We start from the raw sequence: 23,815 nt of genomic DNA, 5'->3' as shown, positions 1-23,815 counted from the left end.
AAATTATGATCCTTAAAAGTTGCAACACATTGTTGTCAAATAGCTACTATACTTCAGTATGAACATATGCACTACTCTTGGATCATAATGTATAAAATAGGAGACCAGATAGATACTTTAGTTCAATCTCTTGATTGCTCTGATAAGCCCAAAAAGAGGCGATAAACTGCTTAAGGTAACATGAAGACTTTGTGCTGAAGCTTTTGGATCAGACCTAAAACATATCTGTCCTATATCCCTTTTAATATAGGATAAAACAGGATTTTTAAAAAATAGGATAAAGAACCTAACAGCTGGAACTGAAATGATAATGAGGTAACAATTTAACTTACTTATAGAAAAGGTTGTTTTTTCTCCTTGAAACTAGGAAAACCTCTGTAAGTTAGCTTCAATCAAACTAAATAACAAAAGGCATTCTTCTGCTTTGGAAGAAAAGTGGATGTCTCCTGTTTCTTTCATTATTGCTTTGAAAGAAGCTGGATTGAATATCTTCCCAACCGGACACTCTCATTTTTATGTTGTTACAAACTATAAGGTAAGAATGACTCTTTCCAAATTTAATGTGATGGACACTTGGAATGTTAGCAAGTATTAAGTATTATAGAAATCCTAAGGTACACCATGTTTTCTGCATTCACTTACATAAGATTACAGTTAGAAAGAAAGGAATGTATGTAGAATCTTAAAAAAGATAAAAGGAATTCATCTGCAAAACAGACTCACAGACATAGTAAACAGTCTTATGGTTACAGGGGAAAGGGGGTGGGAAGGGATAAATTGGGGAGTTTGAGATTTGCCAATGTTAGCCACTATATATAAAAATAGATTTAAAAAGTATTTCTTCTGTATAGCACAGGGAACTATATTCAATATCTTGTAATAACCTTCAATGAAAAAGAATATGAAAATGAGCATATGCATGTATATGTATGATTGAAACATTATGCTGTACACCAGAAATTGACACATTGTAACTGACTATATACTTCAATTTTTTAAAAAAAGAAGAAAGAAAGGAAAAAATGACAAGACCAGAAATCCGGAGTTCTCTCAAATTTAATCTTCCCCAAGAAAGTAAGCCTGTAGTACGACCTTCATGTTAATGCATGGAGCACAACCCCAGCTGGTCAGTTTAGTGCAGAGGTAGTCTGAGCAACTTCGTTTTATGTATTTTCTTTCTTCCTCCAGACTGGATATATGTAAGATTTCTTAAAAGAGTATATGACATAGCAGTTTCCCAAACATGATAAATCAGGCAAAATTAAACATACAGGGACCAGTGTACAAAACCCACTTCTTTCGGTTTCTTGGCAGAGCCTCCCTGTCTGCAGACTTACGTTACTCGTAAGGCTTTAGTTAACTGAGATGCTTGCATGTTAAACTGAGCTCCTTGAGGGCGAGGACCATTTCTTAATCAACGTTGGTTCTTCTAGTTAGCCCACTCCTAGAATACAGTGCATGTTTGGCAAACATTTATCACATATGAATGAAGACAAAGTAGCTTCTAATTATGAAAGGTGTTTTGGGCAGAAGAGTTCTATACTCAAGAACAAATTTATAATATACCAGAAAATGACAATATAGGTAGACAGAACATTTGAAATAATTGTATCAATAAGAGCATGTACATAAATGAGTAGGGAAAAAAAAACTACCTGGGTTTTAGTAACTCAAACTGCCAATTACTCTACAAATGCTGAATACACTATTCATCTTACCAGAATATAGTATTCAAGAATTTTTTTCTGAACCCCTATATTCTAGACATTGTTTTAGATGCTTAGGAAACTGAATAAAACAAAGGTTCCTGCCCTTGTGGAGCTTACATTCTAGTAGAGAGAGGCAAAAGTAAATAATAAACGTGATAAACAAAATTATCCTGTATGTCAAAAGGGGATGCGTGGTATGGGAGAAAGAAAATGTAGATCAGGAATAGTGGGGTTAGGGCAGCAATCAGTATTAAGTAGGGTGTGGGGGAGGGGGCTCAGTGAGAAGGTAAGACGGAGCAAAACCTCACGGTGGGGAAGTTAGCCAAGCTGGTATCTCTAGAAGGATGGCAGCTTCCAGGTAGAGAGAGAAGCTGAAACAAGGGCCCTGGGGGAGTGTGTCTGGGGACTAGAGGGGCAGCACGGAGGCGGGGAGCCGGGAGAGCCAAGGGAGGAGGAGGAGGAGGTCGGAGAGAGAACGGGGTGTAGGGGGGACGTCAGGTCGCAGAGGCCCTCATGGAGGATTGTGGATTCTACTCTGGGAGAAGGGGGACGCCGCTGCCCGTTTTGAGAAAGAAGGCATGAGATCTTAGAGTTTAAGTGCCTCTCTCCGTGTTGAGAGCAGACGAGACTGTAGGAGGCCAGGGATGGAAGGGAGACTTGAGAGGCGCCATGAGCCACAATATTGGTTTTTATTTTGACAGCTTCCTTTGGTAGAAATGAAAGCTTATCGACAAATGGCCCTGCTAAGTTCCGCTTTTGCATTTAGTTGGAGCAGGTGGAATACAGAATGTGATCCTAAAAATGTTGTATTTAAGGTATAGTATGCAAAACCCCATTAAACTACTTTGCCCTCCCAAAGAAGATAAAATACTGAAAAGCTAAATGAACGTAGACCATGGTTTCTCCTCTTAAAAGGTGAAAACATTAACATTCAAAATGGAGTTTTAAAACTTCATTTTTCTTTATTTTTGTCAAAACTATAAAACCAAACCATGTAAAGGTTATGCCTTCGCTGTCCATTATGGTATCAAATGCTCTTGATTTTAGGTTAGCGTCCTTATCTCCCTTCACATCAACTTAAGAGCAGATGAAGCCTTTCATGAGACTGTATCTGTGATTCACAAACTTCCTCTGAGAGGGTTAGGCTTCCAGTTTAACTTTCTGGCCCATTTCTACTGCTTGATTTAAAAAAAAAAAAAAGTATCTTACCAATTCTACAAGTTGACTGTTGAGTATTTTATCATAAATGAGTCACCCTATTTATTTATCCTGTTCATTATGTGTTTCTCCCATTAGAATGTAAGCTCCTTGAAGACAAGATTCTGTTGTTGCAGTTGTTTGTTATTTATTAATGCAGTTGGTTATTTTCCCTTAGTTTTGTTGTTGTTATAGCCCCAGCACCTAGAACAGTACCTGGCACTTGAAGCCATTCAATAAATACTTTTCAGAGAATTAATACATTTTGATAAGCTCCATAAACACCAAGATATAAACAGTTCCATGCTTAAAAAAAAAAAAGGAGACGTTAAGAATGTTTCTTTTAATGTTGGCAATTTGGGGAACTCAGTTACGCCCTTCAGATAAGACTTTCTGCTGCCAAAATACCTCATAGAGAAATCTGTTCAGTTCCTCTTCTAATATTTTCTTCAGGTGCGGGAACACCTTACAAAAGAAGAACCTAGTCAGAATCCTAACTGGAACTTTCTAATGTTTAGTGGTGACAGGGCCCAAAGTCTCAAGATCAATGAATCCAGTGAGGCATTCTCTAAAGCCCTCAAAGAAGAAACTGAGTTTCATTCTACTTTATATCACATGGTGAAGGATTTTGCTTCTGAAGAAGCAATGGAGAAAGTCAGGCTTTCCAGCTGTCAGTTTATTGACTCTGTATGCCATCTGCTCCTCTCAACTAGGTTACTCAGCTATTCTTAAATCCCCCCTGATAAATGTTACTCAGTATGAAGAAAGGATCAGGCAACTTGGAGAAAAATCAGGTATTTCATCAATAACGTAGAATGAGTGAGTATTTTTCAAATAGGCTATTAAAAGATCTAATCAGTATTTTATATACTCAAATTTTTTTTTTAAGAATTAGGGATTTTTCCCTATGTATACTTAGCCTACTGAGAGTTCCAACTTTTGACTGTATGAAAATTTGAATGGTTCTTTATTTCAATAAATTTTAACAAACAATAATATCTCCTCCTCAAAAAGTTCATTAAAAAGTCATAGGCAGCCTTCCTCCCCATTGTACTTCAGTGAGGAAGGCAGTCACAAAAAGGGGGGGAATATAAAATATCTTACAGTCATTCTGAGAACCTCTGGTTCCACGCTATAATCTCCCAGCTAAAAGTTACTAGTTTACAAACTTCAGATACTGAAACTTTAAAAAAAAAAAAAAATCTAGACACACATTGGGATGTGCTGCAGTCACACTGGTGGTGGCCCATTGTGCTGGAGTCTGGTAAATGGCCACAAGATATGTTCCAGAGACATCCAGGAGTCCCCAGCCTGTGTGGGCGCCGCATCCACGGATTTCTGGAAGAATCGGCCTGTGAAGAAGCTCATCAGCGCCGCAAACAGCACAATGAGCACGACAGAAAGCCAGAGTGCCCTGTTGGCCTCTCTGATGGAAGTCTTGAGGCTCGTTGCCCAGGAAGCTACTGTGCCATAACTACAAGGAAAACACAGATTCAGAATTCAGTCTCTTGTTAGAAACACTCCTTTTGTCAACAGTAATCAAGTCACACATCTGCCCTGCAGTCCACCGACACCGCCTTGTAATGTGCTTCATAATGTGGTCTATCATCTTGGCTTTGCCACAATCTACACACCCCTTTATAATTTTTAAATTATAAGAGTTAAAGAAATGTTGTGGTAGGTAAATATCTGAAAATTATGTGATTTAGGCATTATTTAACTCCTAACAAGTACATGTGAGTATTAATTCCATTCTTTCAACCAGGTAAGACAACTTACATTCTTGTGGAAACAAAAATGTTACTTACTGGGTAGAGCAGGATACGTGTGTGTGTGTCATATGAATGTACATAGAAACGTGTCACTTATTTCTTACCAGGCCCTGGGCTTTTGCTGTACTGAAATTTAAACTCTTTTAAGAAATACCCACCAAAACAAGCTTATTATATTAGCATTGCATTAAGTCTTTGAAAATAGTTAACTCTGTGTTAGACACTGTGCTGAGTATTTTACATGCTAATTCATTTAATCATGACAACAAAACAGTGACATAGGGACCATTATCATCCTTATTTTTTAGACGAAGAAATCGGTGCTCAAAAATGAATGAATTTGCCCAGGTCACGTAGCTGGTTAGAGAGCTAGAATTCGAGCTTGGGCCATCTGGCTCCAAGGGCAGGTTCTTCACGCTGTGGACGCTCCTGCCTCTTGTAGCCCACAGGTTCAGGGATAATTCTTGTAGACCTTACAGAGTTTGTTATTCATCTTAAATTTAACAATTTGAAAGCTCTTTTAGTAAAGAAATATAATTAAGATGATTAATGCTAACCCTGCCTTACCTCTCCCCATTCCACCAAAATGGTATTATTTAGCAAGTAGACAACTTACATCGAAGATACATCCCATTTTGATGGATTATTTTTCTTTTCAGAAAGACTGGGCTTTCTTGTCCTTTCTACTGCTTCTTCTCCAGGTGGTTCTGAGTCATCTTTAGTTCTGTAAATATTGTTTTTAAATATTAAACTATGGACAATGTGCTATAATTATTTATAAAATAATGCTAAATTTTATGGTATTAGTAAGAAAGCTCACAGGTATGTGTTTTGCTTTAGAAAGATTTGATAAATATCTAATTCTGAAAGTCAAATCAGCAAATTGATATTTTTAATCATTCATAGGAATTTAATTTTTAAAAGTAACTTTTTGTATTTAGAAACATAGCAAATGTTTGTTGTAAATAGTTGGGGTGCTAGCCAAAGAACAAATAAAAGGGGGAGATGTACGAAGAGCATGTCGGTCAATTCTCACCACTCACAATTAACCAGGGTTATTACTGCGATTCCTTTCCCTGTGTGTGTGCAGAACCACACTTTGGAAAACAAGTGTAGATGCCACTGTGTATTTTCTTCTTCAACGTGTAGTACAATTTTTCTCATTAAGCATTCGTTTACCACATTTTTTATATTCTATATTAACAATTGATTTTACTCTTTCCTCTGTAGGTTTTTTGAGCAATGCTAAATTCGAGTAACATCAAAGTGTCATTTCTTCTTTCTCTAAAGAAATCTTAATTTTAAAAGTGTTTATGAAAATATGTTTAGTATAAAACTAGCTAAAATAAATAGTACTCAGTGAGCTGGGGAAACAACAGTTGGGTTGACCGTATTTTAAGTAAAATCGTATTATCTAAAGAGGCACCTTTTACATGAACAAAACTTAATTGTTTCATTGCTCATGTTTCATGTTCACTGTTAACTTCCTTGGAATTTGAATATTGAAACCCCAAACTCAAAATCCCCTCACAATTGCCAAAGGGAACTGTGCCTCAAAGTTTCTGTTTTTGTTTTTCTGTCAACCATCTATAGAGAATGCATGGGGTAGATTCTAGTTTGATTTTTAAAGGAAACAAGGCCCAAGAGCCAGAATTCTTGTAAGAGCCTCAAGGTTTCAGTCTTTTGTTTGCAGAGACTTCTCAGTAGAAATCATACTATACTAACAAAAATTTAAAAGTAGATTATAGTCTTTTCAAGGAAACTCTTGTTTTTGTTTAAACCCAGATCAGAAAATATCCATTATGTTAACTCTAAATCTAAAAAAAGTTTTCAATACATGCAGTAGGCTCCCAGGATTATAATTTTTTTTGTTTTTGAAAAAAGGACCGAGGGTAGGCGCTGTGTCTTTTTCATCTTTATATCCTTTAGGCTTGGTAAGCACGTAATGAACATGTGAAAAATGAACTTAAAGTTGTTTCATTAAGATCTCTCCAGATGAGGAAGCTGAGACCAAATAAAGTTAAGCAATTTATCCAACATCACCCAAGCATTTCCTCATGGCTCTCCCTCTTGCCTTCTTCCTTTCACTATAGAAGGTGAATTTTTACTTGTTAAACTTGCTAGGTACAGAGATAGCAATAGAGAATTTTATGTCTTCCCTACTCCTCATTTACTTAAAGGGAAGACAGATGTATATGTATAATGCACATACATTACGTGTGTGCCTATATGTTGTACATAATTCATCTAAGTTGATGGACATTTTATTTTCGTGGCTCTTTACTGACCTTTCCTCCTGAAGGCAAGAAACCTAAATAGGAAAAAAATTATCCTCACAAATCTGGCAAATTCGTCTTTTCTAACTTAAGACTTCAAACCTTGCAGTACAGAGTACCACAAGAGTGAATGTATTCACAAGTAACATTTATATAGTGCTTTATAGTTTGTAAATGCCTTACACACTGAATTATCTTTTTGATGACGCAGGATTGAGCTCATCTCTGTAGAATGAAAGTGACCCCCACTGTTTATGCCCCAGTCACGTCAGGTTAATAAACACATTAAGCTTCACCTACTTTAGTTCACATTTTTCTTCTTCAGCATCTGCCCAGGAATAGGTGCTAATAAATCGATGTAATGAGGGACGATGTTCACTCTGCTTTGAGCCCAAAATACGCCTAAATAAAGATGATTATAGCCACTTGTCAAATTGGATACTTCTGTAGCCATTATCAATTATTTTCCACTACCTAAGCCAATACAAAAATGATGCGTTCTCATTTTTATCTTGGCATATTCACACAACACTTACAAGAAAACAATTTCATGATCATATACCAATTTTTACAATTATTCCACATGTGCTCTGTACAAATCACATGTTACTATATCACTTCTTTCAAACATTTCCTTCAGCCCAATTATAAAACAGTAAGTTTCCCAAAAGGCCACCATGAAAGTACACTTACCAACTGCTTGACCTCCGATTGAATCGGTCATTATTTTCCATCCCAGCCATCTTTAACGTTCAGACATTAAGGAAATAATAAAATAGGAATTTAGTGAAGTAAATTTATATTTTGTCACATGCAAATGAATTTGCTTTGGACTAAGAACGCTTAAGAATTTGCTTACCATTCCCGCATTTCCAATATTTCTGGGCAAAGAGGCAATGGTCACTCTTCGAAGAGAAGATGGCTACCCAAAGGGGGAAAATGTACGTTTAGAAAATTCTCAGTATTTTGTCCTTGTGTGAAAGACTGATGAATATTCTTGTATGTACACATCCATACACTTGACCACTGCTGAGTTAAACTGTAGACATATTTTCAAAGATTTTGTTATGGCCAAAATTGTCTTCCAGAAATATTCCACCAATTTATTTTATTTGGGGGTGGGGGAGGGGGCAAGCAATAACAACTTTATTTGTTAAACCCGCAGGCCGTGGAGATGGTGGACCAACATCCAAAAGAACCATCTTGCCTGGGTTTGGATACTAGTCTCTTTCTTTAATAAATTTATATTCCACCTTCTCCAACCATGGATGAGTATAATTTTTACCAATCAAGTAAGGAATATAAGGTTTTCTGTTTAGGTTTCTAGTAATAAGTCCACTGTTTTTCTATGCTGAATAACCATGTGTGTGTGTGTGTGATATATCTGCTCTGAGAACCACCTATATATTTTGCCTACATTAATTTTGTTAATATTTCTGGCAGAATTTTTTTCTTTTTTGCTGTTAATGCAGCCGAATCTCTTCTCTTTTGCTACTGTTTCTTTTAAGCTTGGGAAGGTTTTCCCCACTTCAAGAGGAGTTAAATATGCACCTGTTTTCAAGCATTCTTTTCATGGTTTCATTTTTTCCATTTAACATATTTAAGAATGAGTATGACATTTTAATAAATGGATATATTTATACATCAGCCTTGAGATTTGTACAGGAAAATGTTATATTTTGTGGCTCTTAAAGTTTAAATAAGTAGAACTTCAGAAAATAAAAGTATCTTAAACATAGGAAATAAAGAAGTTTTATGTGAATTCTTTTCTTAAACCACCAAACCTAATTGAATTTTATAGGTTAGTTGAACATCAAGATATCAAATTGTGGTCCAGAAACCTGAGTTCTAATCATGGTTCTGTCACTACATAATCATAACTAATTACTCTGTGAAACTGATTTTCCTTATCTGTGAAAAAGAGATTTAGATGGGATGATTTTTAAATTACTTGCTCAAAAGTTCGATGAAAAAATTCTGTGAAATCCTGATTTTCAAACTAATGAAAACTGCTATTTGACTCTCAATATTCCGTTCTCTTCTTATTTTAGTAACAGACCCCTTGATTTTGAGTTAGGCATATGTCCTCTAGAGTAAAAACTGTTTTCACCTTATTTCCAACCAAGAATGAAAAGGGAAATGTCATGTGGGACTTTGAGGAGATAAAGCCATCTCAGGCCATAAGGAGGAAGCAAAGCATGGAGGGTCATGACGCGGCAAGTGAGGGGGCGACTGGGCCCAGTGGATGTTGTGAAGCTGCTCTCCCCTTGTGAACTGCTTGTTTCCAACTTCAGTTTTACATGAGAGAGAAACTGTTGTTACACTGGCTTTCCTCTCGCTGCCGGGAAAACTTAATTGATACTGACAAATACAGCAAGGAGTATAAAGCATACATATACAAACATAAACATACGTGCATGTGTACGTCACAATTACATATGAATTAAGGCCTCTATTTTATGATTCATGTTTAAAGCCATGTTGCTTCAAATAATACTCTAAAACCATCTCATATAACATTTGATAGGCATTTGTCAAGTGAATTAGTAATTACCTTAGAGTTTAGGGAAGCCGAACGTTTTTTAATTTGGCAGTCATCTGAAAGGGAAAACATTTGAGCAGTTAAGGAATTACACGTGCAATTTAGTGCAATGGCCTTAATTCTTTACAAAGAAAAGCAATGGTCAGAAAATAAGACCATTGTGGACATCTGGTCATTTATTTGGTGATTCATAACATCAGTAATCTGAACCAGTGGAATACAGTCCTCTGTATCACTGCAGATGTCCACACTGCTTGCCTAGCGCACAGGGCACTAAATGAATGTCTGCTGAATAAAAGACTCCAAAAATCAGAAGGTCATCAAATATTATTTCTAGAAGAGATCAATAAAATGAAAATTCTGCTTCAAAATGTTCATGTTGTCTATTTATAACTATTGTAAGATTTATATAAACCTATAACCCTTATGTTAAGATAGTTTCCATGATCTCAGACATCTCCCTATTTCCCAGTCCACTGGTCAGCTGACTATGCCGCAGTCACTCCTCCTCCCATTGACGACAGTGGTCCATTTACACTACTGTGCCTTGCTGTACGTGTGGAGAAAGAGCCAATTCTAACATATCCCAGGTTGGACATCACTGGGGTCCACTCCATGGGCGGGATTAAGTATATTCTCTCATGTCAGCAATTTAATTTAATGAATTGTTGGTGTCTACCATAAAATCCTTGTCTCCTAATTTGTTTTCTAATTGACATCTTAATTTGGGCCCATAAAGTAACAGGGATGAGTTATTTCTTATATTCTATATATTATATCCTTCTTAAATTCTTCTAATATAACCTTAACATAAGGATGTTTTCCTAAAGACACTGTATAATAAGAATTAGTAAGAGAGAATGAAAGGAGAATGTTAGAAAAACATGATTGATACTCTTATTACCTTCATCTTCAAGAGGGTTAAAAGACCTTTCATTCTGCAAAAGAACCTGTTTTAGTTCTTCTAACTCAGCGTGCTCCTTGGCATACATTCTTTTCAGATTCTCTACATGCTGAATCATCACTTCTACTGCTTTACTAACCCGGCTTTCCTGGCAGGAAAAAACAAAACAAAACACATTTACATTGAAAATACTATTCTCCATACCCAGTTGTAAATCAGTGAATTAGACACGTGCTTACCTTCACTCCATGCCTAGAGCCTACTAAAATGGCGAGAAGGGTTTTGTTTTTTTTTAAGGCATGCGTACATAAGGATATATAGAACATGGAAGAGGATATAATAGCAACAAAACTGAATGCCTGCCAAGTAGGAGGACTCGTGGTAAGTGACTAAGACCTGAAAAACTGAACTCTAAGCAAAGCTGTAAGAAAAGCCAAGAAGCAGCCTGGCTTTTACCACAGAAAGCCGCAAGGGCTCAGGAACTAGTGGTGCCTCTGGAATTAAGCTTGAAGGTAGACACGTGAACAGAAGAAATGGTTGAGAATCTGTGTAAAAAGCAATCAGAGCCACAGATCACCGCCCTTACTCAGGTCAGCTGAGCAACTGCCCCTCTACCGCTTTGGTGAAAGACTACAAGGTTGGATATCTAGAGAAATTTAAACAGAGGGTCTGTGGATGGAGCAGTAACACACAGTTGATGGTGAGTGGATCATACGGAAAAGAACAGACGGAAGCAGAAGTCTGCATATATATATTGAATATTGAGATACATAGCCTTATTCTTCCTTCCAACCACCAAACACTGGTAGCCAGGCTTATACTCTCAAGGTAGGCAGTTGGAAGATTTTTCTCTGAGGAATCTAACATTGCAAGATGAAACTCTTAAAAACTGCTGACACTGAGTATGCCAGAAAAACTTCCTGGCTCGTGTGAAGCTCAGAGCCACCATGAAACTTCCCCAGCCAGCATATGCAGAGCTCCCAGTCAGCTGTATAGCGGGTCATCGCTAGTCAGAGGAAAGCCTCTAGCTTGAGAAAAGAAAGTCAACACATAGAAAAAAAGCAAGCTAAAAGAAATGAACTGTAAGAGGGGCAGGGCATAGCTCAGTTTAGAATGTGTGCCTAGCATGCACGAGGTCCTGGGTTCAATCCCCAGCATGCCTATGAAATGAATGAATGAATGAATGAATGAATGAATGAATGAATAAATGAATAACTAACTAACTAACTAACTAAATAAATAAATAGTAAACATAATTACTGCCCCCCCCCAAAAAAGAAATAAACTGCAGAAAAATGAAAACGCCAAGGAAACTATCAATATCTTCAGAGAGGTAAGATTAACTATTGTATCTATGAAATAGGAACAAGATATTATTTAAAAGCAACATTCTGAGTTTTTTTTTAAGTCTGGAAATTAAAAATATGACAAAAAATATGTAACTCGACAGAAGAGTTTCAAGATAAGGTTGAGGAAATCTCTCTGAAACTAGAGCAAAAAGACTACAAGGTAGAAAAGAGATGAGAAAAGACCACTTCAGGAGATCCAACATTCAAAGAACAGGAATTCGACAAGTAGTCAAAATGTAGAGAACATCCACCAAGTGTAGAAAAGGAAATAGCTCAAGAGAATTGCTGAATTCAGGAAATAACTTGCCAGCTGGGAGCGGCTGAGGATAAATTAGAGAAAAGTAAATAGAAAACAGCATAACAATCATGGTGAAGGGAAATGATTAACTCCATGAAGAACATGAATGTTGTGCAAAGAAGAAAAAGTACTAGACTACTGTCTCTACTATGAACAGAATTTATATGGTCATAATAGTGTTTATAGATAATATTGACCTGATACTATTCATCCACTAATTTTAATTTAAAAAAAAATTTGATATTTTCTACAGACACAAAAAGTAGACAATAAACCTACACATATCCATTAATCAGTTTCAAGAACCACCAACATTTTGCTATGAGTTTCACCTCAATTTTTGAATGCTGTTTTTTAAGAATAGATGGACATCATGTTATTTCACTCTTAAACATTTCAGTAAGTATCTAAAAAAAAGGAGTGTATTTCCTTAAATAATCACAATGCCATGATGACACCTAACATTAACAGAAACACTTTAATATCATCTAGTCCATATTCAAATTTCCCCAATTGTCTCAAAAAAGATTTATTTACAGATTTGTTTGAATTGGAACCTGAAAATGTATATTCATCATATTTTTTCTGTTTTTAGATAATGATGAGTAATATAAAATTAACTATTTTAAAGTGAACAATCCAGTGGCATTTAGAACATTCACCATCTTGTGCAACCATCACTTCTGTCTAGTTCCAAAACATTTTCATCACCCCCAAATAAAACCCCACACCCATGAATCACCTACTCTCCATTAATCCCTCCCACAGAACCTGGCAACCACCAAGCTTCTACCTTTCTCTAAAGAGTTACCCAGTCCAGATACTGTGTAAAAAAGGAACCATACAATACGTGACCTTTGTGTCTAGCACCCATACTTAGTTTAATATTTTCCAGATTCATCTACATTATAGCATATATCAATACATTCTTTCTTTCAATGGCTAAATAATATATTAATGTTGCCATAATAATATTGCAATCTCTTCACATCCTTGTCAGTACCAGTTATTTTCCTTCTTCCTTCCTTTCCTCTTTGTATTATAGCTCTCCTAGTGGGTGTGAATGTCAATATGGTTTTGATTTGTATTTCTCTAATGATTAAGCATATTTTCATGTGCTTATTGGCCACTTCTGTATCTTCTTTGTGAAATGTCTATTCAAGTCTTATTTCCTTTTTTCAGTTGGGTTACTTCTCTTTCTGTTGTTAAGCTATAAGCATTCTTTATATATTCTGGATACTAGACCCTTATTAGTTATATGATCTTCTAATATTTTCTCCCATTTTATAGATTATCTTTTCACTTTCTTGGTAATGTCACTTGATACACAAAAGTTTTTCATTTTGAGGAAGTCCTATTTTTTTGCTGTTGCTTTTGGTGCAGATTATAACATTGTATGAAGGGAGTATCTAGAAAAATATATCACAAAATTTTTATAATGATTGTCACTGCCTAATGCTATCGAGAGATTTTTCTTTACATTTTTATTTGCATGCTCCATTTTCCATTTTTTCTGTATTACATACGTATGTTTTGTACAATAAAGAAATGTTTTTTTAAAAAAACTTATTCCTAGAAATGTAATCCATAATGTTAAGGAAAATACATTCTTTCAGTAGTTTCACCATAACTAGAGAAATGGAGACAAATTACCTGATTAATGGCTCCCAGCATCTCAGCCCTACTGGCCACTCGTGCTGTGCACTGGCTGAGGAATGTTATGCTCTTCTCCAGCTTCTTAATGATTTCCTGAGCCTGGCTGTCATCTTCACAAAGAGGGGTTAAAGACTGCACAGAAAGGAAAGCATTAGTAACTATTAAACCCAAGTATTCAGCAAGTGATTCTAATACTGATTGTGTTGTAAATCCAGGTGACTCTGGTACCTTTATGGAAGGTGAAAAGCAGCAGCAAAGACCAATAATGAATGATACAGAAATATTAGCGTCTTTGTTGGCCATCAAGCAGGTGCTCCCAAAACCTTTTATACTATCTTATAGTATCATATACTATCTTTGATCCCTTCCTCCTTTACTTTCCAAATTTGCCCCTCCTTCATGTGTATTTATGTCTTTCTTCTATGATTAACAGGATGCAATGTAATTCATTGGCAATGGTAAAGAAATTATGCCTATAAATGAACTGAATGCATTATATGAGAATCATAGCTTGAACTTTTAAGAAAAGTAGTGAAAACAGACTGGAATTATATATGACTCTGACAACTATATTTGCTTTTCCAGTGATGACAAGTTGAGATTGGGGTGGTTAGGTAGGTGCACCTTCATTGCCTTATAAATATTTAATCTCAGATCTGTGCCCTTGATCCAAAGACATAATAATTTAATGGCTAAAGAGTTTCAGTAAGCAAGACAAAAAAGTTCTGAAGATTCTGTTTCACAACAGCCATGAATATACTTAACTCTATCGAAGTATACTTATAATGGTTAATATGATAAATTTTTACATAGAATATGGCTTCTACATTTTTATTTCATTTTTCCAAAATTAGCCCTGTTAGTTTTCCAACCCATCTTTGTATTGATGGTGACCTCATTAAACAGAAGAGTAAAAGTAGTTGTTCCACTTCTGTGCGCCTTACAGAGGGTTTGCCCATTATCTGAGAAGACTGGAGTCAGTTACCATTCTCTCTTTTCAGTTACTTAAATGAAAACAGACTTTTGATTCTCTTCTTTGAAGCTTAAAATTGATATTATCTCCTATTGCTCAGTTTTCTGCATAATTACTCTTTTGCCTGAAATCTATTTGAAAATCCAGAGAGAAGGCAGATGATTCATATAACTACTTTAAAAGACATTTATTCACACAAAAACTACTAGAGCTAATAAACAAATTCAGCAAGGCAGCGGGATACAAGATTAACATGCAGAAATCGGTTACATTTCTTTATACTAACAATGAAATATAAGAAAAGGAAAGTAAAAAAACAATCCCTCTTAAAACCACATCCAAAAAAATAAAATATTTAGGGCTAAATGACCAAGGAGGTGAAAGACTTATATGCTGAGAACTATAAAACATTGATAAAGGCAATTAAAGATGATTTAAAGAAATGGAGATATCACATGTACTTGGATTGAAAGAGTTAATAATATTTTTAAAGTGGCCATACCACCCAAAGCAATCTACAGATTTAATGCAATCCCTATCAAATTACCCAGAACATTTCTCACAGAACTAGAACAAATAATCCTAAAATTTATGTGGAATCACAAAAGACCAAGAATTACCAAAGCAATACTGAAGAAAAAGAATAAAGCTGTAGGCATAACCCTCCCAGACTTCAGACAATACTCCAAAGCTACCATAATTAAAACAGTGTGGTACTGGCAGAAAAACATACATATGGATCAATGGAATAGAATAGGGAGCCCAGAAACAAACCTACAGTCTATGGTCAATTTAATCTTTGACAAAGAAGGCAAGAATATACAATGGAGAAAACACAGTCTCTTCAGCAAATGGTGTTGGGAAAACTGGACAGCTTCACGTAAATTAATGAAGTTAGAATATTTCCTCACACCATACACAAAAGTAAACTCAAAATGGCTTAAAGACTTAAACATAGTGTCCACACAGGACACTATAAATCTTCTAGAAGAGAATGTAGGCAAAACCTTCTCTGACATAAATCGTAGCAATGTTTTCCTAGGTCAGTCTCCCAAGGCAATAGAAATAAAAGCAAAAATAAACAAATGGGACCTAATTAAATTTATAAGACTTTGCACAGCAAAGGAAACCATAAACAAAGACAACCTACAGACTGGGAGAAAATATTTGCAAATGATGCAACTGATAAGGGCTTAATTTCCAGAACATACAAACAGTTCATACAACTCAATAACAAAAAAACAAACAACCCAATCAAAAAATGGGCTAAAGACCTAAACAGACATTTCTCCAGTGAAGATATATAGATGGCCAATAGGCACATGAGAAAATGGTCAATATCGCTAATTATCAGAGAAATACAAATCAAAACTACAATGAAGTATCCCCTTACAGCAGTTAGAATGGCCATCATTTAAAAGTCCACAAATGATAAATGCTGGAGCGGATACAGAGAAAAGGAATTCTCCCCACTCTGTTGGTGAAAATGTAATTTGGTGCCACCATGGAAAACAGCAGGGAGATTCCTCTCAAACCAAAATAGTGTTACCGTATGATCCAGCAATCCCACTCCTGGGCATATATCTGGAGGCAACACTAAATCGAAAAGATACATGTACACCAATGTTCAAAGCAGCACTATTTACAATAGCCGAGACATGAAAGCAACCGAAGTGTCTGTCAACAGATGACTGGATAAAGAAATTGTAGTGTATATATACAATGGAATACTACTCAGCCATAGAAAAGAATGAAATGATGCCATTTGCAGCAACAGGGATGGACCTGGAGATTGTCATACTAACTGAAGTAAGTCAGATAAAGATAAATATCTTATGATATCATCTGTATGTGGAATCTAAAAAAATGACACAAATGAACTTATTTACAAAACAGAAAAGGACTCATAGACATAGAAAACATGGTTGCCAAAGGGGAAAGGGAAAGGGGAGGGATAAATTAGGAGCTGGGATTAGCTGATACTAACTACGACGTATAAAATAGATAAACAAGGTCCTACTGTATAGCGTGGGGAACTATATTTAATATCTTGTAATAATGAAAAAGAATATATATGTGTATAGCTGAATCATTATGCTGTACAGAAACTAATACCTTATAAATCCAAAAAATGTATAAAAAAGACATTTATTTGCTTTTATTGCTTACATGCTCCTTTAATGAACATTTTCTCTTAGCCTGATCCTGAATTCTTACCTCTTACTAATTCATAGCTGGGTCAGGCAGGACTTAATACTTGGTGTTGGTTTTAGTCATACAAGTAAACTCATTTGTAATTTTGAAAACCTTATTAATAACATGATCAAATGTGTCGTCCTCAAATAGTACGATTCTCACCTCTAACAGTTTTAGACAGTTAGTGATTTCTTTCTTCAGATTTTCTTCTGCCAAGTCACGGGATCTTTCTTCAAGCTTCACTCTTTTCTCCAAGGTGAACCAGTCGCATTTAAATCCCAAAGATAATCTGAGAAATTCGGCCTGTTGTCAAAATAACGTGAGAGTGAGGGGAGAAAAACTGGATGTGGTCAAATATTTCAGTTTAATCCCAAATATGCAGAGGCATTTCTTTCTCCTCCCAGCGACGTAATGCTGGCATGCATAGACTTTTCTTGCCCTTTGTCATGGCAAAGCCAAACAGACACCAAGCCTATGACAGCTTGCACAAAATCATGAAGTGACTGTAGGTGAGTCTGAAACACTTCTTTTTTTACTCAAAGGAAAAAAACATTTGCTTTAAACTTACCTCTACCTCCTTCTCATTAGTAGAAATGCTGCAGGATAAGAGAAAGAAGTTATTCAAACAGAATTCAACAGAAAAGCCAGAAACGTTAGCAAGCTACATGAAAAAGAGCTTACTTGTCACTCTGTCTAAAGTTAACGGACTTCACAGTGGTTACAGGGAGGGAGGAAAGAGCAGCATCTATTAAAAGACAATAAAATGTTATTTGGTTAAAAAGGCTTAATAGCTAAAGGCACGTTCAATCAACTGTTGTTACGTTCTCTCTCCACTAAACAGGCATCTCATTGAAATATGTCTGAGAAGATGGTCAGCTAACAACACATTTGCTTAAATGTAAGATAATGTTATGCTTTGCTACTGGGATCACAATGATATTAAATCAGAGGCTCACATTCCAGCCTGGGAATAGTCATTGAAGATGTCTGGGAGTCAAAGGACAGCCCGAATTACTTTTCTTTGCATTTGAATGTTTATTTGACTTGATCCTATGGTTAAATGTATACCTTTCTCTGGTACCCTGGTCCTTCTGAGGATCAAGAGTTTAAAAGCAGCAACAACAGGTGTTGTAGTGATTCTGGTGGTGGTGGTGGTAACAATAGTATAATAATTATTTTAAAAATAATATGGTGACAGTAACATCAACAATAAACCTAGTCTCAATCATTTACCACAGATTTACTATGTGCCAGTCCCAGAGCAAGTCTCTTTATAGATATTAATGGTACTCTTCACAACTACTTCACAAAGAGGGCAATATTAGTTATGAAGAGCATTAGGTTTAAAGTTGAAAAAACCTGGTTTAAGTCCTAGCTTTTATGGACAAAGAATGTCACCTGCCATTTCAGTAAATAAAGGATGTTGTGGCCATCAAGCCGTCAGCCCCGGTAGCCGTGGTGCATCCTGAGGGGACTTAAGATGGAGGAAAACAGGACGCTGGCCCTAGGTAGTTAAGTTAAGGTGCATATTCAAGGAATAATTGCAATAAGCCCAGACTCCTGCATCTTCCCATACGTAGAAAAGTGCTAAATTCATTAACTTGAAATATCTGAGTTTTTTAAATAACTAGCAGTAATCTTTTGGATATTCAACTACCTAATAGGTTGTTTTTGTTTTTGCAAAATCTCCTATATATCCTGTCTCCTCCCTTCCCTCTTCAGAACAGTCCCTCAGAGCTATCTGAGAGGCTATGTCTTGGGCTTAAGTCCTCAGGAAATCTGCTGGATAAAACATAATTCTCAACTGTTAGGTTGTGCTTTATTTTTTTCAGTCGACACTTTGATCCTTATAACTATGTGACCTGAAACAAGTCACAACTTCATCAAACCATCTACAAAACAAAGATGATTTTTCTATTTTTCTATAGTAGCTAACTTTTATGAGAACTTCCATCAGGCACTTGTCTAAGTGCTTTTTATATAGTTTGTTCAATCCTCACAGCAAATCTGAGATAAGAACAGTATCTTATCTACAGTTTACAGGCTGGGAAACTGAATCATACCGTACCCATCTCACACAGGTATTGGGGAGAACTAAATAAAACTATGCACATAAAGAATTTAGCCTTGTGCTTAGCACAGTATATTCTTAATAAAGGGTACTTTTAAAAAAATCAATCACTTCCACTTTGCAGATGAGGAAATTTAAAGTCAAGGTTAACATAGAAAACCAACTTATGGTTACCTAGGTGAAAGCGGGGTGGGGAGAGATAAATTGGGAGTCTGGGATTTGCAGATACTAACTACTATAAACTAGACAAACTAGATAAAATATAGGTCCTACTGTATAGCACAGGGAACGATATTCAGTACCTTGTAATGTCCTATAATGAAAAAAAATGTCAAAAGGAATACATATGTGTGTGTATGTGTAAATGAATCACTATGCTGTACACTAGAAATTAACACAACATTGTAAATTGACTATACTTCTGTTTAAAAAAAAAAAAAAAAGACTCAAGGTTAAATAACTTTCCAAAGTCATCGCAAGTCAGAGAGTGACCAAGCAGAGTCATTGACTCTGAAGTCAGAACGCTATCCACTCACTAGTCCATCCTAATTAACGGAGGGGAAATGGGGAGAGAAACATATTAGCACTTATTCTTTAAATACTGACTTATTTACTTTTAGATGGAATAATAAAAAAGATCTGAGTAGCACTTAGCACTCACCACCAACATTGGTGTGGTCCCTAGTTCACAACAGGGGATCTGGGGCTTAACAAGCAGTGCAACATAAATATGGTGAAAATGATACAGACTGAATCAAAATCAGTTCTATTTGGCTGATTTTACCTAGAGATGTAGATCTGTAGATGCCATATCTTTGCTCAGAAAGATTTCACCCCTAAAAATTACCGGCGGGAAATAGGGGTTGGAAGAGAACATCCCTTACCTCCTGCAGCACATTCTTTTCTGTGCTCCTCTCTTGTTCCTGGTTCCGCTATGGCTTCCTAAAACCATAAAGAGATTTTATTGCGGTACGTAGAGTGGAAATCCTCCATAACCAGTCATTTCCCAACTTCCTGTCCTCTCCCGCCCCACCCTGTGGAAACCACTCTACAGCAGCCAAAGACCTGTGCTGGGCATTAGGAAGAAAAGAGGACTGGCTCCAGCGGGGCTTCCAGTCTAGCTAAGGCATAAAGAAGAGAAACACACAGAAAGCTGCCCACAGGGTACAAGTCACCACCACGCAAACTAGGATGAGGAGCCAAATAAATGCAGTACGGATGAAGAAGTTTTCTGCAAAGGGAGGAGAGCGGCATCATGGCTTGAGAAGCATGGAAAGTCCCTGCTGACAAGGAACCAGCTGGAGCTTGAGGGAGAGGCAGGAATGGGTGGGTGAAGAAGTGGGGGTGATTTAGGACCACGGCACCAGCTTTTCAGATGGGCGGCCGGGGAAACTGATGAAATAGCTGATAAGATGGTGTCACGCTTGGCTTTTATTCCAGTGTGTTTTAAGGTCACTGACCAAGTGTCCTACAAACGTATCTGTATAACAAAAATCACCCTAATAAGAGAGTGGGTAATGTACTGCTCCTGGGGAAAACCAGTGGAAAAACTATAGATCATCATTTTTCAACATTCTCAGAAATTTTCCATAAAAAGCAAGTCCAAGACGAATTTCCTTGGTAGGGCCCTTGATACTATGTCGTGTAATTTTTGGACAATTGAAACTAAGATTTTGATCAAATGTAACAAATGCAGTAATACGGGTAAAACATTAGATCATTCTTATCAACATGTAAATCATCTTAAGTTTTTTGAATCCTCCCTCAACTCATGACGTCTTCTGGCCACGGCATTTTCTTTCTCTCCTGCGCTTCGTGGCCACGCTTCTGGGAAGAGGTGTCCACAGTTGCTGTTTCTAATTCTTCATCTCCTGTTAGTGACCAATGAACCACTCTGCCCCTGTACCCAACACTCCAAGGAAACTGCCCTCCCCGGTTACCTGGGGGCTCCCTACTGCCAAATCCAAGGGATCATTTTTCAGTCTTTATTTTACTTGACCTCACTGTAGCATTTAAAATGATCTATGGGGGGGGGGGGGGTATAGCTCAAGTGGTAGAGCACATGCGTAGCCTACAAAAGGTTCTGGGTTCAATCCCCTGTACGTCCTCTAAAAATAAATACGTAAACCTAACTACCTCCCCCCACCAATAAAAACAAATAGATAAAAATATATTAAAAAAATTTTAAAAATAAAAAAAAATTTTAATTAATTAAATAAAATGATTTATAATCCCCTCCTTCCTGAAGATTTTTCTTCCCTTGGTTTTCCTCGCCTGACGCCGCCCCATCACTACAATAGCTCCTTCTTGGTGTCCTCCGCTATCGCCTTCTCTTATTAGGGAACAGAGTCATGAAGAGTCCACTGTCCTCAGTGCTCTCTCCCTGCCTGCCAGGGTCCTTGGGAGCTCCCATCCACATGCGTGGTCCTTTGCCGATGACTCACAAATGAGTGAGTTTGTGAGTCATGCTACCGAAAGGCCCACAGGTAAGTTTATGAGTATGGATAAATAGCTCTATATGAAATCTCCTTACAGAGTACTGATGTCTCATCTCAACCAAACTTGATTTATCTCAAATTAAATTAAATTTACCCCGTAAATTCCATTCTTCTTACTCTCGCCTGCTCTCATGTTAATCTATCCATTCTGTAGGTTAAGCCGTAAGCCGGGGTGTCTACCTTTTCCCATGCCGCTGACATCCATCACTGAGTGCTGTGAATGGTACCCCCTCACTATCTCTCCAATTAGTCTCTTTTTCTCCATCATCACTAAATTCATACCATCCTCATCTCTTGCCTGAATTAGTACAATAGCATTCTAACGAGTTCCCCACTTGCATTACTGCATTTTCCAATCCATCATTTTAAAGTTTTTTTTTTTTAATTTCTATCTTTTTCCAAGATGAGAAGAAGTGTGTTCTCTCTGAAGACTTCTATGAAAGACTAGAGGACTCGAATTCTCCTCTGTCCAGTTTTTATAAGGGGCAACCACATTCGGCATGTGTGTGAGCCAATACTACGCTCTCTGCATACTTTACAAAGAATTATTCCAAATCACATATCCAATCACCCTACTCTCTTCAGATATGAATAGTATAAAATTTTTATCTATCTTATTACCTCAGATGTATACATGCCACAGCCTTCTCTTCACTTGAGTTAGCTGCATGAGTCTCTGTTTCTTTTAACCAAATAGGCCTAACTAAAACAATGTTTATACACTGATGGGAAGACAATAATATTAATACACACACAGACACAGACACAGACATACACACCTCTGTGCACAGAATGCAGGGAGGGGCTAATGCATGAGTAAGACTCTTGAGGAAACGTGGAATTGAATCCATGGTCTACTAGTTACCCTTCGATAATTATAAATTCATACCACTGACAAGAAGCCTTCTAAAAGAAAGGAGTTTAACTCCTTTTCCATACACATTTCACTGTTTGCCCTCATGATGCTCTACAGCAGTTTGCCATAAGGCTGTGTAACATTCGACACCACTCAAGGCACCCCCTCCATGACACCTTTCCTGTCCCCTCACCCCAACCACTTCTCTTCTCTATCACTAACCACAGTCTAATTACTAAGTAATCATATATTTCCTCCCTGAATCACAACATATCCTTGAGGTAGATATCATTGTTTTATTTAGCCTTATTTATTAAGGCATTCATTTATTTAAGAGTACCCTATTGATAGATATCTAGCTGGTTTCCAGCAGACTTTTGCTGAATAAATGAGTGAATGAATGAATGAAGGAAAAATTAGTGTGGAGTCACGAGGTCCTACTTCTGACTCTACTGTGTGACCTCAGACAAGTCACAAGGATGCTTTGGCCTCAACTTCTTCATCTATAAAATATTGGTATAACTAAATTCTATTAACCTCATAAGATTCTGAAAAGACAAAATGAAATTGTGCTTATAAGAGTACTACGCAAACTTAAAGGGACAGTTCCACCGTTGTATGGGTTATTACTTTTATTTTGACAGGTGTACATTTCCTTACCAGATTTAACGTGGTTTTTCCTTCACTCACGGAGCCCTGGACTACAATATTTTCAGGAGCTGGACTTCTGCCTATGAGAAAGAGGAAACACACCAGTTAGGGGTTGGGGAGGGCAGCAAGAAGTAAAAGAGGAAGAGGGTGGCAATGTGGCAAAGGCCTTCATACGTGAGACCAATTTTGTACTAAAAAAACTTTAAATGTGTCCGAATCAGGACCAGACCAGCAAAATTTCCCAAGGAAGCTAACCATAGGCAATTTCTTAACAGAAATGAACATCTGTATAAACAGCCTTCAAATAATAGGGTTTATAAAATACTTTTTAAGGCTGGTGCTGCTTTTTTAAATCAAACACATTGCTAGTGTAATTACAGAAATGGAGTGAAAGAAGGATGAACAATTAGCAACTTCGTAGCTTTTTTTATAGCTTGACAAACAGGTTTTTTTAAATTACATATGCAAGGCTGATAACACAGTATGATATCCTTCCAAAACACTGTATCTGTCTAAATGTCATCAAGCTAAGATGAAAAGATGCACTTTTAATTTATGCCAATCCTTTTCATAATTTCACTTTATTTACCTGTACCGTAATATACTTGATAATTACTTGGACATGATCCATTGTCCTGAATTTAGTTCAGAGCAGGCACAAAGGTCACCTGCTATAGTTAGATTTTGTTTAAGAAAAAGCAATAATTAAAGGATATATTAGATTTTTAACACTTAAATGGAAACAAGAACAAAGTGGTAATCACTTTCTTCGGAGATATAACATTTTTTCCTATACATTTTATTTTAGTTTAAAAAAAAATTTAGGATACATGATAGATTCATATGGTCCAAAAATGAAAAAATGTA

General features: G+C 36.6%; 2 protein-coding genes across 4 annotated transcripts in view; one reads left to right on the top strand and one right to left on the bottom strand.

Annotated features, from left to right (window-relative positions):
• DNAI7 (dynein axonemal intermediate chain 7) overlaps nt 1-4,145 on the top strand; it is a 59,102-nt gene extending 54,957 nt beyond the window's left edge. For 2 of the 3 annotated variants that reach the window (XM_031443952.2, XM_031443951.2), the window contains 3 exons: nt 368-535; nt 2,411-2,524; nt 3,360-4,145. In XM_031443952.2, the coding sequence (XP_031299812.2) occupies nt 368-535; nt 2,411-2,524; nt 3,360-3,638 (561 nt within the window). In that variant the 3' untranslated portion in view covers nt 3,639-4,145. Of the gene's footprint in view, nt 1-367; nt 536-2,410; nt 2,525-3,359 lie in introns of those variants that run through there. The other variant, XM_031443958.2, reaches the window with a different exon arrangement.
• The window catches only part of IRAG2 (inositol 1,4,5-triphosphate receptor associated 2), a 73,401-nt gene continuing 50,624 nt past the window's right edge, over nt 1,039-23,815 (bottom strand). The window contains exons 23-35 of the mRNA XM_010993004.3: nt 22,958-23,028; nt 19,828-19,885; nt 17,554-17,617; nt 17,441-17,468; nt 17,035-17,175; nt 13,701-13,835; nt 10,401-10,548; nt 9,509-9,552; nt 7,814-7,876; nt 7,648-7,697; nt 7,255-7,356; nt 5,295-5,402; nt 1,039-4,380 (exon numbers count right to left, since the gene is read on the bottom strand). Of these exons, the coding sequence (XP_010991306.2) occupies nt 4,137-4,380; nt 5,295-5,402; nt 7,255-7,356; nt 7,648-7,697; nt 7,814-7,876; nt 9,509-9,552; nt 10,401-10,548; nt 13,701-13,835; nt 17,035-17,175; nt 17,441-17,468; nt 17,554-17,617; nt 19,828-19,885; nt 22,958-23,028 (1,256 nt within the window). The 3' untranslated portion in view covers nt 1,039-4,136. The remainder of the gene's footprint in view (nt 4,381-5,294; nt 5,403-7,254; nt 7,357-7,647; nt 7,698-7,813; nt 7,877-9,508; nt 9,553-10,400; nt 10,549-13,700; nt 13,836-17,034; nt 17,176-17,440; nt 17,469-17,553; nt 17,618-19,827; nt 19,886-22,957; nt 23,029-23,815) is intronic.

The sequence above is a fragment of the Camelus dromedarius genome, chromosome 25 (assembly GCF_036321535.1).
Source record: "Camelus dromedarius isolate mCamDro1 chromosome 25, mCamDro1.pat, whole genome shotgun sequence".
Classification (NCBI taxonomy): Eukaryota; Metazoa; Chordata; class Mammalia; order Artiodactyla; family Camelidae; genus Camelus; species Camelus dromedarius.
The sequence above is the reverse complement of the archived record's forward strand: the minus strand, read 5'-3'. Positions and strand labels throughout refer to the sequence as shown.